This window comes from Ochotona princeps, chromosome 4 (genome assembly GCF_030435755.1).
Source record: "Ochotona princeps isolate mOchPri1 chromosome 4, mOchPri1.hap1, whole genome shotgun sequence".
Taxonomy (NCBI): Eukaryota; Metazoa; Chordata; class Mammalia; order Lagomorpha; family Ochotonidae; genus Ochotona; species Ochotona princeps.
In genome coordinates, this window is record NC_080835.1 from 44,042,236 (window position 1) to 44,057,329 (window position 15,094).

A 15,094-nucleotide genomic window follows, 5' to 3' on the forward strand; every position below is an offset into this window, starting at 1 on the left:
ATAAGCACAGGCTCTTTATCCTGCCCAAAGCCCAGTCTACAGCCAAAAGAAATCATGCATTACTTTCAGGGGAAAAAAACAGAAAGCATAAAAACAGCAGGCATCCAACCCTTTGTTTCTTTGAATGTCACACAACTAAGGGTTTTAATCCATTGCCCCTCAAGAGGAGAGACCCATCCACGTGGCTGCCTCTTTCCCTCCTGTCAATGGCTTCATGTTCCTGCACCTGCCTTGTTGAGCCCAATGAGCTGCTTCACATCTTTGTCTTTGTTTCCCCACTAATTCTGAAGCAGCTCTCTTTGACCTCCAACTTCTAGCACTCACAATCATGGGACACCAGTGGGCCACTCAGGGTTTTCCCTTTTCCACTCTGGGATGGCTGCCCAAGAATCTTCTGCCAAGGTGCTTCCTCTGTGTGTGCACCCAAGGAGGCTTCCCACTGGGCAAAAGCTCATACTGGCTCCTGTAAGAGGACACCTCCAGGTGCCCAAATCCCAGTAGTTAGCAGCAAACGTGAGCACGTTCCTGATCCCAGATGGGTGGCAAGGCAGGCAGCACTCAGCCAGTGAGCCTAGGGCTGGAGCCTCGGGGAGCCTCTAAGATGAGTGCAGTGGGGTGATGGAGTACATGTGAGGAGCTGGTGAGGAGCCCACCAACCAATGTGTGACTCCCTCAGTGCCTGCCTTGAGCTCACCCACACACAGACACAATGCTCATATTCACGGCCAAGGAGTGGGTGTGAGGAAAGGGTACAAGGCTTGCTGGTTAGGAAGAAAGGAAGGAAGGGAGAATCCCATATGTACCGGGAAGGGTCTGGCAGAAAAACAATGGGCTGCTGGGTACAAGATGAGGCGGGGGAAACAGAAGAGACGAAAATGACAGAGTCCAAATGCCAACACTACTGGAACGGGTGATATTATAATGCACTGCATGTGATGGTCAGCTGTGGAGGTGCCACTCTGTTCTCTCAAAGGGGATAATAACTTGCTCTCTTGATAAAACATGGACTCAGACAAGCAGCCTAGAGTAATGGCTGAATGTTCAGGCACTGAAGTTTGAACGACTTGCGTCTGAATCTCCAGTCCACCAGGCACTGACTGCATGACTCCGAGGAAGGTACATGCGTCTATCTAAGAACACCTTCTGCTGGAGGGTTTTAGTGATGATCAGATGATCAGATGTGGTCAAACATCTAGATACCCATGTACAAGGCCAGCCACATGGCAAGGCTCAGGCTATGTTACCTGCTGTTCAGTGCATATGCTCAGGTCAAGAGCACTCAGTGCAGCACTGACATTCACCTTAGCTTCCAAGGCAAGGCTGATAACTCCCATTCCAATGCACCAGCATAGCCACCAACAGGGACACATGGGAGTCAAAGTTTGCTCCGCTTCCCCTTCCCAGGTCTTCTTCCACCCAGACCATTTGTTAGGCCAGAGGAGCAAAGGAAAAGAACCCAAGAGGAGCAAGAACGAGGACAGGAAAAGGAAAGAAGCAAGTCCTACGCTTAAGAGATATCTCAGGGGGCTAGAACTGTGGTGTAGTGCTTAAGGCCCTGCTCACAGTACTGACATTACATATGGTACTGGCTTCGGACCCAGTTTCTCCACTTGTGATCCAGCTCCCTAGTAATGTGATCAAGAAAGCAGTGGCAGATGATCAAGTGCTTAAGGCCACTGCACCTATATGAGAAACCTGGAAGAGCTTCTGACATAGCCCAGCCCTGACCATTGCAGCCATTTGGGAAATAAGCCAACGGGTGAATGGAAGACCTCTTTGTCTCCCCCACCCATTCCACCCTTGGTCTTAGTCTTTAAGTTTGTCTTTCAAACAAATCAAGAAATCTTAAAAAAAAAAAAAAAAAAGGATCTCACCGAGTCTGGGTCTCTTTGCTGCTCGAGAAATGCTGAAAATTCTACCAGGCGAAGCTTGGTTGTGCCAATGGAACGGCCTTGCCAGGCAGGGACCGAGGGAGCTGGGGCTGATGCAGGTTCAAATCCTGAAAGAATAATCATTCGCATCAAGGCCTGGCCGGTCACTTAGTCACTTCCACTCAGTCCTCTGAAGAACAGATGACCCAGAAGAAAAGGCAAAGAACTCCCTCTCCACCAGCACTTGGGGAGGACTTAGCCAGGCAATAACAGGATTCTAGCTGAGCATCTCAAAGACATTGACCAGCCCAACGCACATGTTCCTTGGAAAGGCAACTTCAGTTAAGGTTAAGGACTGGCACAAGACATCTAACCCTGGACAAAGGGCCTGACTGGGGACCAGGCTCAGAGTAGTCAGAAGGGAGCATGCTTACAAAGATCTCTGTGAGGCTGGGGTGGGCCACTGCATTTCTCAGGTGTCTCCACTCCCCTTACTCAAGGTTGGCTGCCAGCACTAAGGAACACTCACTCAGAATGCTCTGTGTCATTGGAACCAAGGGCAGTGTGATAAGGCATGTTCCACTTGGGTGTTCAACAATGGAGAGGAATGAGTTTTACTCCATGCCTTGAGGACTCGGGCTGAGTGAGTGTAAGTGCGCATTGTGGGGATGAGGGCAAATGTAGCAGGGAGGGTGATAACAGGTGGGCCAGCCCGATCCATAATTTCTGCTGTAAGGGAGCTTCCATCTAAGTTATTTTAACAAATAAATAAACAAGCAAAATAAAGCAAAGTACTAGCAAAGGAAAGGCACCTTTCTAAGAAAAGGAACACTAAACCCTATCTGCCCGCAAGATTTGGACTTCCCAATTTGGCCACATTATGATGAGGAAGTGTTCAAGGCAATTTCCCCATTTAATAATGACTCAAGTGTCCTTGTTGAGAGTGACCAGGCTTCCCGGGACTTTGTTGGTCCTGAGGAAGGAATCAGGATCTGGTAGGTAAATCCCCGTGACCCTCCTGAACTTCAGGTCAACCTCTTCTTCAAGGTAGGAGATAGAGATGGGGCTCTCGCCTGATTCTGCTGGGAGGGAAGATATACAGGTGTGACGAAGGTGAGCCACCCTACCCGCACAGAACAGAGGCCTAGTTGTCAGCCCTAACAGGGACCCTGGGGATACTCACTCACCTGGAATGGGCGCCGTGACTGCCGGCTGGATGGGGTAGGCCTGTTGCACGAAGGGCTTGACGCTAGGGACAGAGGTGACACAGGGTTACAAACTGTGACAGCAGCTGAGGCCTGCCCTCAGCTTCCCCACCCTCTAGCCCCTGGGCAGCTGGGAGCTTGATGTCCATGAGCTGTAACATCTGCTTCTGTACCTCTCTTCTCACACCGAGACTGAGCTCAGGAGCCATCATTAACCTGGCAAGGTTTGGGACATGCTTGGGGCTTGCCTCTAAGCCATTGGGTTCATGTGTGTTTGAGAACACAGTCACAGGATCCCCTCTCTGCTGCTATCCCTAAACTGCACACATCTGTTTTGTTTACTGAGGCTACTTCTCTTGCCCTCAAGGAACTAGGACTTCCTATTATGGCCCACCCACCTTCCACCCTCCTCCACCCAGGGAAGGCTAGCACGGATTGGGTGGAAGGATTGCGTCCACTGCCTTCTCTGGCTTTAGGCTCTGATCCCCGAAGCCATGAAGGGACAGGGTCCCACTTCTGGCTTTTAGCTGGACAATCACTCATCCTTAGGGTGGGACAGAGGTGCCCCCTCCCAGACCTGAGGCCATTGGCCTCAGTAGACAGTAAGAGAAGAGTGACTTTGCGGAGTTCAGGGCCCCGAGGCAGCATGGCCCTGGGAGACATGTGCCCCAGGCATGGAGACCTGTCCCAGCCCCTCCTTAGACTTACTCTTGGGAGGATCCTGGCTGCCCTGTTTGTATCATTCCTGGCCAGAACTGGAAGGCAAAACACAGAGGTGTCATCATTATGAGCTCACATGGAAGCACAGCCTGGCGTACATACATGCTACAACTTCTGCCCAAGAACAGCAGGTCCCAACTGCCTTCCAGCACTAGCACCTCCGGTCCAAGTGCACAGGTGGTCACTGTTGCCCACAGATCCCAGCCGAGCTTGTTCAGTAATCCAGAGGCTCCCCCCTACTCTGCCCTGCTCTTGAAAACCCTCCTGCAGGAAGGTGAGCAGTCCTTCCTCAGTGCTCTCCCTGCAGTGACCATAGACATGCCAGTAGAGCTCCAGACACTCCCACTGACCGCTGACTCAGACACCCAGCCGCCCTCTCTGCCATGCATTGTTTCTGGCTGTCTCTGCCCCCACCCACCCTCTGGCCCCTTAGCTCACAGCACCAAAGACCCCACCAGGCAGAGGCAAAAGTTTGGAACAAGAGGGCCAGGAGTTCCAAGGATCAGTGTGCAGCCAGAGTCTCTGAGCTGCCTGGAGCCGTGGGTGCCTGAGGTTCCTGCAGGCAGGCAAGCAGGCAGGCAGGCAAGCAGGCGGGCAGGCAGACAGATGGTGTAGCAGAGGAAAGGGCAGCCTGTGGGGTCACACGGCTCTGGCGTTGAATCCCAACACCAGCGTCCACTTGCCCGCGATCAAGTTACCCAGACTCCTGTTGCCTTAACTAACAACCCTCAGCTTCTCTGCAAATGCCAATAACACGAAGAAGCATTCAAAGATTGCTGGGAGGATCAAATGAGATTAGATCATAAAGCTCCTCAGTCCTTGGCAGGTATCAGAATGAAAACAGAAGACCTCGTGCCATGAGCAGCCAGTTGCCAGTGAGATATAAAGCGACTCTGAGGACACAAGGACAGGGACCAACGGCCAGGGTGGGGATCCAGGGAGCAGAAGGGGCAGATCACCACCCAGATGAGTCCCAGGGGAGTGACACTGAATTGCTGGTTCTCAGGGACTAAGGAGCCTGCCCCTCCACTTCTCTCTGCTTTTTCCTCTTTCACTGGCTTTTCCCCTAGCCTCTCTCTAGCTCCCTTCCTTCCCTTCTTTCACCATTTTTCACCCAGCACCAGTTAGCACAAGTTAGGCTCCGACTGCACTTACACCTGACCTCATCAGCAACAAGCACCAGGTGGATGGGCTTTGCGGTCCGCACCATCCCCGCACTGCTAGCAGCTGTTACTGCTGGACCCAGCTGGAACTTACCCCCGGCGCCCCTGGGAAGGTCGGGCGTGGAATCCCAGGCAGCCCCAGCTTGTTGTGAATGGCAGTGGCCGAGACGATCTGAGCTGAGGACATGGCCGCCATGTGCTGCAGGGCCTTATCCTTCGCAGTCTGATCCTTGAAGGTGACAGTGACATAGGGGCTCAATACAGAAGCCAAAGCTACCAGGGAGGTTAAACAGGCACAGCCACGAGCACATGGACTAAAATACAGAGCCACAAAAGGGGCTGGGAAAGCCAACATGCATAGATAAATAAACACAGCCAGAAGGCAATGACACACTCAGCTGGCCATCGCTCTGAGCCGTCACTAAGAACACCCAGCGGCAAGGCTTAAAAAAAAAAATGAAAACTGAATGTGTTTTCCAACAGAATGGGAAGCCTCCAAGAGTGGACAACATATTTATTTTTTCAGCTTCCAGAAGATGTCTCCAATTCCTTAACACATTCCATTGAATGGGAAGAGGTGCTGCTTCTATGCCCACAGCAAAGAGACTGGGTGCACTGGCTGCCCAGGGGCAACACCCCTAGGAGCTGTGAGGTCATGCAAGGCCTGGCAGCCCGCCCTGGCCGACACCTGGTAGGACAGTTCAGAAGCAGCAGAGGGCGCAGGGCGGGATGGGGAATAGGGACAAGGCCAAGCAGCATGCTCAGGGGCACATGCTTTCTCTAGAATGTTCTCCACCACAGGCCCAGGACTCTGCAGCTTCGTGGGCAGGCCAAGGGCGAATCAGGCGCCAAAGGTAAGGGATTCGCCTTTCCCTAAGTGGGTCTTTTCTAGAAAAGCCAAGGCTGGTAGCACACAGCTAGCCAAAAAATTCTGCCAAGCACAACTAAAATGCAAAATACTCAGTTTAGTGAAAATACTTACCATGCTCGTTACCTGGATACAACAATAAACAAGTTGTTAAAAGGGTTGTGTACAAAGGCACCATCAGTTTACTTCTTCAGATAAAAATACAAATGTATACAAGCACAGAATACTTGGGGATAATACAATGAGTAGGGGTAGAGGTTGGGGGATTTTCTTCTATTTTAGGAGGCATTTTTGATGTCGAGTCTACCTGTCTACCAAGGTGATTCACAGGATGGGCATCCCAGAACAGAATAACCATCAAGGACCCCAAACTCCTGAGCTGGCTCTGTGGCTTTTCTAGGACAGCAAAAATGGATTGGCCTCCTCCTTTTTCCTGCCTGGTCCACCTGTAAAGGCTTCTGGCTGCCCGTGGTGGGGTCCGTGCTCCCACAGACCAACAAAACAAGAACAAAAAGAGTGACACCAACTTGAAGGGGCCCTTTCCATAATTCTCAGGAAATTATGCTGGAATTTTCAAAAAGCTTACATTAACCCTTGTGGAGTTGCGGGGAGATCCAACAATGGCCTAGGTTGTTTTTCTAATTTCACATATTTCTCTGACCTGCTACTGAATCTATGCAGCCTCAATCACAGCTTTTGGGGCAGCATGTGTGGACTATGAGCAGCTGCAACAGGGTGTTCTGAAGCTGGCAGGAGTGCCAGTCCCCGGCGGAATGGCCTGTGGACTCTCAGAGTAACAGCATCCTATGGATGAGGTTCCATCTGCCAACCCCAGAAACAGTCTAACCTTTTCCAGGTTGACTCTTAGAATCCAAGACATCTCAACTCCTGAGGATGCCAGGAAAGTAAGACAAATATTGAAGTAGATGGGATTTCACAATCGGTGGATGTGTGTGCCTGTTCTCTGATGCTGGATGCCTATGGAGCGCAATGGTCCCAGCGCTTTCACTGGACACCTGCACCATCCACTCCTCCAGGGCACGTGGCTCAGTCACACCTACTCTGTCCACTGTCAAGAAGACCCTGACAGCAAAACATCCATGTGCTTGTTTCTAGTGGGACCAGAAAAATGGGATCCTTCAGCTCCTAAGAAGTGGGTTGTAAATGCTTTCCAGGCCATTTCTAAAACTTAGGTCATGACAGGGAGAGGAACACTGGTGCCTTTCTCAGCACTGAATAAGCCTCACAACTTCTCTGGGGTCCCAGCAGAGCCTGGAAAATGGCAGCCCAGACTTTGTGTCCACTGGCAGATAGGAATTCTGAACAGCAACTGCAGAACATCATGTGGGATTGGTTGTCATTACCAAGAAATGGCACGGAGCTTCTACAGGCCTGGGAAGGTATGGGAGTCAATCCACATGCGGAAGAGCAGTGGCTTTCTTAGCTGCTTCAGATCAAAATCTCTCTTTCTGTTATAAAACACAAGGTCTGCCTCTCTAACTCACCCAGCATTCCACCAGAAATATAAAGGTACGGGGGTACCCCGAAGCAAGGGAGCAAACCAAGGGCCGTAACTTCAACAATGTGCTCTGGGACAGCAATGGTTGCACCTGTTGGTGCTGTCAGAAGACTTAGCTCCAAACATCCCCATGCCTCGCACTACTGGGCAAATAATTTCTCACCGTCTCATTTTTTTTTTTCCACTATTAAATAAAGGATGATACTTGGCTCACTGTGGTCATTCTGGTTCTACAAGTATTTGTAGCTATGAGGGTGAATTCCACCATAATTAAATACATCTTAATACATACATATGACAAAATAAAAAAAAAAACCAACTACTGAGAAAAGAACAGGGTGTTAAAATTGCACAGCTCTTGGCTGCCTGTCCTAAGTAACAGGCAAAAAGCTACATGTGCAAAGGAAATTTTACCTCAAGTAGTGGTTCTGCCTGCACTTGACCTACCTATTTGAGAATAGGCAATTTTCTGCAAATGGAAGAAAAATGTCTATCCCAGTGATTTCTGACCCTCTCTAGTGGAGCTACTCTGACTACTCATTCAATTTTATAACAGTGCCCCATCAGCGATGATATACATGGGAAAATTATAAGGATTACCTTTTTTTGTTTAAAATTGAAAGTAGCCCCAGAGACAGATAATAAGCACCACCAGTGCTATCTCCCAAACTCAGAACAGACAGCATGGCCACAGACCCACTTACCCTGAGATGGGAACTGAGAACTCTTAGCTAAGAGATTTCAATGGATGGAGCACCCTGAAAATTGTCATTTTCAGCCCAGAGATGCACACCTAGCTTTGGGGAAAAAATATGACCCTAGCAAACTGCTTCTCTGTACCACTCTGCCCTAATATTCTGGACTTTCAAACACTGCAGGCCATCTTCACCACATCCCCCATTCTAAAGGGGAGGGAAGAGGCGGTTCCATCCAAGTAAGTGAAGCTTAAGCACATCTGAAAACACATTCCACACTGGCACACCCCATTTATTCTGTTTTCATATCATCAATTCTGAGATGTGGATGAGATTTACAAAAGGTTATTGTTTTATCTTGAAAAACAGTTATTAAGTTAATGCTGAGTTATATGTGTTAGATTACAGGAAATGCTCTCAGTTCGTGTGAACCCACAAGCATGAGAAGAAAAATGTGTCCTAGAAAGAAACTTGGAGAAGTGATTCACACAGAGGCATTCGTACTGAGTTGAAGTCTGGTTATTTTCAAGAATAAGACCCTAAAAAGCTGAATGCTTGGGGAGTATAGGAAGGAAAAGTGACTCCTGGGGTGGACATTGTGGCAGTAGTGGGTTAAGCTCCCATTTGGGGGAACCTGCGTTGTATGAGAGCGCCAGTTTGTGTCCTGGCAACTCTGGTACCGGTTCAGCTTCCTGGTATTGCACTTGTGAGTTGGCACATGATGACCTACATTTTCAGGCCCCCGCCACCCATGAAGACACCTGGATGGAATTCTTGGCTCCTGGCTTCTGCCTGGCTTAGCCTGGCTGTTTCAGCTACTTGGGGAGTGAACTAGTGGAAAAAAGATCTCTGTCCCTCACTTTGTGTCTGCCTTTCAAATAAATAACAAGGAAGGAAAGGAGAGAGGGAGGGAGGAAGAGAGGGAGGGAGAGAGGGAAGGAGAGAGGAAGAAAGAAAGGAAGGGAGGGAAGAAGGCAGGGGAGGAAGGAAGGAAAGGAGGGAGGGAGGGAGCGAGAATGGAAGGGAGGAGGGTCGGTGTATGTCTCATACCCACTAGCCCGCCTTCTCCCCTCGCCAATATTTGGCACAACACACCATCAGTGGCCTCAATGCCCTGCCACACACAGTCCAGACTGTGTCAGATATAAACTCCTCAGTCAGAAGCCTTTTTACATTGTAGCTGTAACTAGGTCAACAGCCTTCCATACTTCATGAAGCAGAGCCTGGCTGCTGCTATAGCTCTGTGGTTTGCCCCCTCCTTAGGGCTGAAATGGATACAATGAGTGGGAAATGTCTACAGGTAACACTCATGACAGGCAGTAACCCACAGGCAAGGAGCTAGGGTGGTGTGCACTTCTAACTACAGGACATCTCATGGATCCCTCCCTGGTTACCAGTGGAAGTTTGTTTATCTCTCTCCCCAAGGCTTGCCCAGCTTTGAGTTACTGCACAAAATCAATTATACTGTTTAGGGATGAGCCATAAGCAAGCTTTACATGCAATATATTATAGCCAAAGCATGGTAAGTCGGTGTATTCCAAATAGCTTATTCACAGGCCATCCTTTCAGAATTCACAGATAAAACTTCCACCCAACTTATTCACATGGACGTTCACCAATATATGAGAAAAAAAATTAGGTCCCCAAATTTTTTTTTCCAAATATATTTTTCCTAGTAATACAAAAACAGTGCAAGGGAGGAAAGACAGTGATTTGCTGGCAAGATCACTTTTTCAGAAAAAGGCAAAATGCAGGATACTTTCTTAAGAAGTAATTTCACAGATGTTGTTTCTAATCTTGCACTATGTGGATTCACATGACCCCTGCAATTATGAGCTGCAGCTCTTGGGTGGATAAACATCACAAAACTATATGATGGTTCTGCAGAAAGGATGGAAGGCACTTGAATTTTTCCTGGCCATGATCTCTAATTTGCTTATTATTAGAGAAGGCAGGAGTAAATACAAAAGGGGGCTATTTCAGTCAGACCCCGGCTAACGTGGAGGAGAGAAGGCACATTCATACTTCCCCTGCTTTGCTGCTTAATGAGTAGCAATTAATTCATCTTATTGTATTTCCAAATGCCAAAGCCTCCATTCACATCAAAGAAAAAAATTTCAAGGCTTTTTCCATTGTTCATTTCTAAATGTGCTGAGCTATATTTAGTATTTAGTAATTGTTGATGGTTTCGTTTCCTTCTGATGTGGGTCTTTGCATCCTAAAGGCCTGGAAACACAGTGAGTTGCGAAGCACCTAGGACTCGCCTGGCAAACCTGGTCTGGGGTTCAGGACAGCTCTGGGCCAGACCTGGGTGTTAGCGAGAACGTACTATCCTGACTTTAGTCCCCTTTTGTCTGAGAACCCACAGCACGCAGTCACAGGACCACCTGCTGGCAACCAGTTCCACACAAGCTTCTCTGTTTCCTCCATCTCCACAGGCCAGGGCAGGGAAAGAGGGGTGCCTTCAGTGGAGCAGGACAACATGCAGTGTCTGAAGTTGGGGAAATGCACCCTCACCCTTGGCCAGCAGTCTGGATGCAAAGAGCTTGGGGCTTTGGCACCTGTCAGCTCTAGGATTAAACAGACTTGTAACCCATGGCATGTCACAGAGCCATTCCAAGCCTCTGCTTCCTCTTTTATAAGGCAGGGATAACAGCACTCACATTCAGGACTGCTTCAGACACTCTGCACCACACCTGCAATCTCGCCATCTGATGAACATGGGAGTCTATGGGGCCCACCTGATCTTCCACCAATCCAGGCTCCACCCTGCTCAGGCTCTGAAATGTTTAGGAGCCCAGGTCTTCACTACCTAACTTTGTGAGGCACATTACCTACACTAGAGGCCTACTAACAACAGGATTTCTATCTGAAGAGCTACAATATAGGAGGCTACTTCTGCTGCCTTTCAAAAGAAAACGCAGACCTGGCTCAGGGCGCATGACAGGTAAACATATTCAATGCGCTGACACACACTCTAAGTTCTATATCACAACACTGTTGATGATTTTATCACTCCAAAGACAGAAAAATGAACTGTCTTTCATTTTAGTTTCAAGTTAGCTAAATCAAAAGCAAGGTATTGACAATATCCTTGAGAAATGATACATGTTGTGAATACATAAGAACTTTGGCAAGATTGGGAAATGCCAGGCAAGGCTGTGCACCTCCTCCCAAATCCCATGAGGAGGCCCAAGGCCTTGGTGCTAACCCAGGTACTCTCTGCCTGCTCTACTCTGAGAGCTGACTCCAGAATGAGCAGAGTGGTGCAGGAAGCCCAGGCAGCACCACAGGGAAAAAGGAAGCCACAATGTCCATCTTCCCTGTGGACAGTGCTGACACCAAGGGGATTGTGCAATGTGACCACCAGTCTCCACTCTAAGCTTTTAGCTTTTGTGGAAGGAAAGGAAGAGTGGAAAGAATGGCCATTTCTCTGATCACAAAGGCTGTGGGGCAAGAATGAAGAAACCAATCCAGGGGCAGTGCTGGGAGGTCAGTCCACAGCGCCTGGACACCATCAGGGAGGGAGGGGTGTTTCTCCACTCTTGGAATGATAAAGCACTGTGAGAAGAAAGAGGGTTTGTGTCTGCATGGGGGTATTCCTGCCAGGGGGTGGGGTAGAGTGTGGACTTCTCCCTGCCTGGTAGGGCTCTCCGAGTCCTGAGCCTCCCTACCCCAAGCACTCTCAGATATGAAACGGAAGAGGCCTGGTCCCTGGCCCATGGCGTGGTAGGGGTGCTGCCCATAGGCCTCAGATGCCCGCAAATGAAACACTGCCTCTGCTGGCAATGTGGAAAGGAAGCCTCTGGGCAGGGACAACGTATGGAAAAGCGGACTGAGAGCAGAAAATGCCAATAGGGCAACTCTACTTCATTAAGCAGGAAGTGGGGAATCCGTCTGCATTCTTCCAGCATGCTGGGAAAATCAGTCCCTGGAGCTTAAGAAAAAATAGCAAAAGAGTTTTTAATGAGTTAATGGTGAGTGAAATAATTTCTAAGTTGCAAGCCAGTTCTCAGACCAGGTTCCTGCAAATCATTCAAGTGGATGCTGAATGAGAGGCTAAAATAGGGGAAAAGGGAGATAGAAGACTATTTCAGACGAGATCAGGCACGTTCAGGGTGGTATGGCCGTAGACTGAAGATAATATTTCAAAGTGGTGCTGGGGGTCTGGCGCTGGTTCATATCCTGCCTGCTCTACTTCCCTTGTAGCTTCCTGCCTGTGGCCTGGGAAAGCAGTAGGGGACGACCCAAAGCCTTGGGACCCAGAACAACTGGGAGAGCTGGAAGAAGCTTCTGTTATTGCAGCCACATGGGGAGTGAACCAGCAGATGGAATATCTTTCTTGCTGTCAATCTGACTTTCCAATAAAAACAAATAAATCTCAAAAAGGAAAAAAAAAGTGGTGCTTGGGACCCTGCAATAGACACAAGGCCAAGGGAGACCTCTTAACTCAGCACCCCTAGGATTTCTAAATGCATACTTTATCGACCCACAAGTCACCTGTACTCTTAACTGCACAGATTCATTCCTCATTTCAGAACTAGAGGCAAACCTAGCAACAAAGCCATGGGTCAGCCAAAATACATTTGCCACCTCAGAGTGGTGAGTCAAAGGGATCTGGGTCTGGGCAAGGGTCAAACTCATGGCATTCCCATTACGAAGAAATGACACCCTCAGGGCCAGGCTCTCTGATAGGCTGGTAATTAGTACTCTTGAACACCTGAGCCAAGAAAACAAAGCAAAATAAAATCCTGTATTACACACGCTGAATTTCAGAAAATCTGATGTTCTAGCCATAGATGCCTTTTATTTCATTAGCCACCTCACCAGCCTCTTAAATTTTAACTTCAGACTGCTGGCCTCAATTTCCACGCTCCTGGTTCACGGTTGCCTCAGACCACTCTTTCGCTACTTTAGTCAGCTCTTACATTTTCTTGCCTTTCATACCTCTTTATTATGATCTGGTTGGTATCCAAGATCATAATAGCCAAGTTAGCCAAGTCTATTCTGGCTGCAGGAAGTGTCAGAGGAAAAGTCTCACGTTAGTGCCAAAGGCTATAGCACAAATTCATGGATGGTAATGAGTAAATATTTACATTCATGTAAGTTAGGGCAAAAAGAGAACATGGGATTTTACTTTCTCAGGGAAACAAATGGCAAAGCCAGATATTGTGTATAGCAGGAGAGGAGGACTGATTATGGTTGAGGAAGGAGAACGGGTACAGAAACTTAAGAAAAGTGTCAAATAATGTTTTGCCATTCAATGTCTTTTACTTCAAAGAACTTAAAGTATGTCACAATGACAATGATAATTTCTGGAGGGTGTTCAATGTTATTCTCTATACTAGATGCTACATATTTAGAGCTCAGCAATAACAGAAACATCACAGTTAATTTGGATGCATATTTTAATCATCACTACTTTAAAAGACCCCAGACTTTACTCAGCTACATTTTAAATGCTATATGTTTTTAAATGTTGTTATTGAAAAATCTTTCTGAAAAGTTCTGGTGTAGAAGTTGTAAACATAATTTGTTGCTTAAAAATAGCAAGGAGGAAAGAGTACACAGCAGTACGAGTGGGCTGCCGCAAGACAATGAGGCCTGCCGAGCGTCTTGGGAATGGTTCCCAGTGAATGGGGCAGCCTTTGCCTCCCACTTACCTGCCTGTAGCTTGGACTCTTTCTTTATTTCTCTTTTGTAATATTTGCTCATTTATTTGAAAGGCAGAGCAACAGAGGTTGACCTCTTACAATGCTTGATCTGGCTGGAGATCTTTGCAATGTATGAATGTGAACAACTCCCACTTACTCTGCCAAGCCCACAGAAGAACCCCACTTTTCTGAGGGATGGTCCATGGCCTGTGCAATAGGCCCCTCAAACACCCCTAGTACACACCTTCAGCCACCCAGTGTCACTCAGGGCTCCGCAAGCACCTTCCACATCCACAAAAACTCTGCCTTCCTCTTAAGAGGGGCGGGGACCATCTGGGACACAGGCCATTCAAGGCCTGCAAAATCATTTTATCTGGCCCTTCCAAGAAAATTGCAACAGGGCGCACTAAATCTACAGCAGGTTAATTGTTGATAGTTTTGTATGAAGTGCAAGTGATGTTATAAGAAAAAAAGGTTCACCATTCCTTCCCTAGTTTAATTTTCTTATGCAGCATTCCCTGGGTAGGGAGGAGCTTCAGGTGACAAAAAAGTTGAATCTATTTTAGTCGACATTGACTGGACTTTATTTAACCCTGGGAGCATGGCCCCAGCATCTAAAAAGGGCCCCAGATCATCATGGGATACCAACAAATGTCACTGGATTGGGGACAGTTCCTAAGCTTCTGAAGTTCAAAGTGATAGGGATATCTTGAACTTTTGCAAGAATAATATTTTTGTAAGATGACTTAAGTCCACATAGTGACTCTTATTCAACCAGCTTCTGTGGCCAGATTCTCACAATGAACGATACATGGGAAGGAGCCTGCAGCCCCCACAGGAACCCAGGAGAGCCAGCTACACAATTAAACATGATCTTGAAGAGGGCCCCACGCACTGCCTTGCAAAGGCTGGGAGGGACAGTCAGAGATGGGGGCCAGTGAGATTCTCCTATTCTTTCTGCTGAAGAGTACAGTGGTTTTTCAAACTATATCCAGTCAACAACCAGGATGCCTTCAGTTACAAAAGGGCTTAACTCTTGTAAAAATTCAAAGTCTTGTTAAGATTTCAATATGAAAAAGAAGTTTGCTGCCTTAAAAAAAAAGGCTGGAAACTCACTAGCCTGAAAGTTCAGGCCAACTATAAGGAAGCCATACCTGAAAGGAGCCCAGGTGTAGGCACACTGTCAAACTCCAAGAAGCCACGAGTTGTGAGGTTGGTGTCGGCTCCACAGGAGGAGCACGGACCCCTTGGCACATGCCTTAGCCTTCTGAGGATGTGAATAACTGGTGACCAGTGTGGCAGGGGCAAGCCAGCAATGACAGGTGCTAGACTAGTCCAAAGACCCACTGACTCCTGTAAGCTTGATTATTTCCTGCCACCTCCACTACTCACCCAGTAA

At 48.1% G+C, this 15,094-nt stretch overlaps 1 protein-coding gene across 9 annotated transcripts in view; it reads right to left on the reverse strand.

The window, feature by feature from the left end:
* Positions 1 to 15,094, reverse strand: part of TEAD1 (TEA domain transcription factor 1) — a 255,049-nt gene that overhangs the window by 45,827 nt on the left and 194,128 nt on the right. For 6 of the 9 annotated variants that reach the window (XM_058663362.1, XM_058663363.1, XM_058663364.1 and 3 more), the window contains 5 exons: positions 5,942 to 5,953; positions 5,054 to 5,188; positions 3,785 to 3,831; positions 3,059 to 3,120; positions 1,875 to 1,999 (listed from right to left, as the gene is read on the reverse strand). In XM_058663362.1, the coding sequence (XP_058519345.1) occupies positions 1,875 to 1,999; positions 3,059 to 3,120; positions 3,785 to 3,831; positions 5,054 to 5,188; positions 5,942 to 5,953 (381 nt within the window). The remainder of the gene's footprint in view (positions 1 to 1,874; positions 2,000 to 3,058; positions 3,121 to 3,784; positions 3,832 to 5,053; positions 5,189 to 5,941; positions 5,954 to 15,094) is intronic. The other 3 variants (XM_004593777.2, XM_058663361.1, XM_058663360.1) reach the window with 1 other exon arrangement.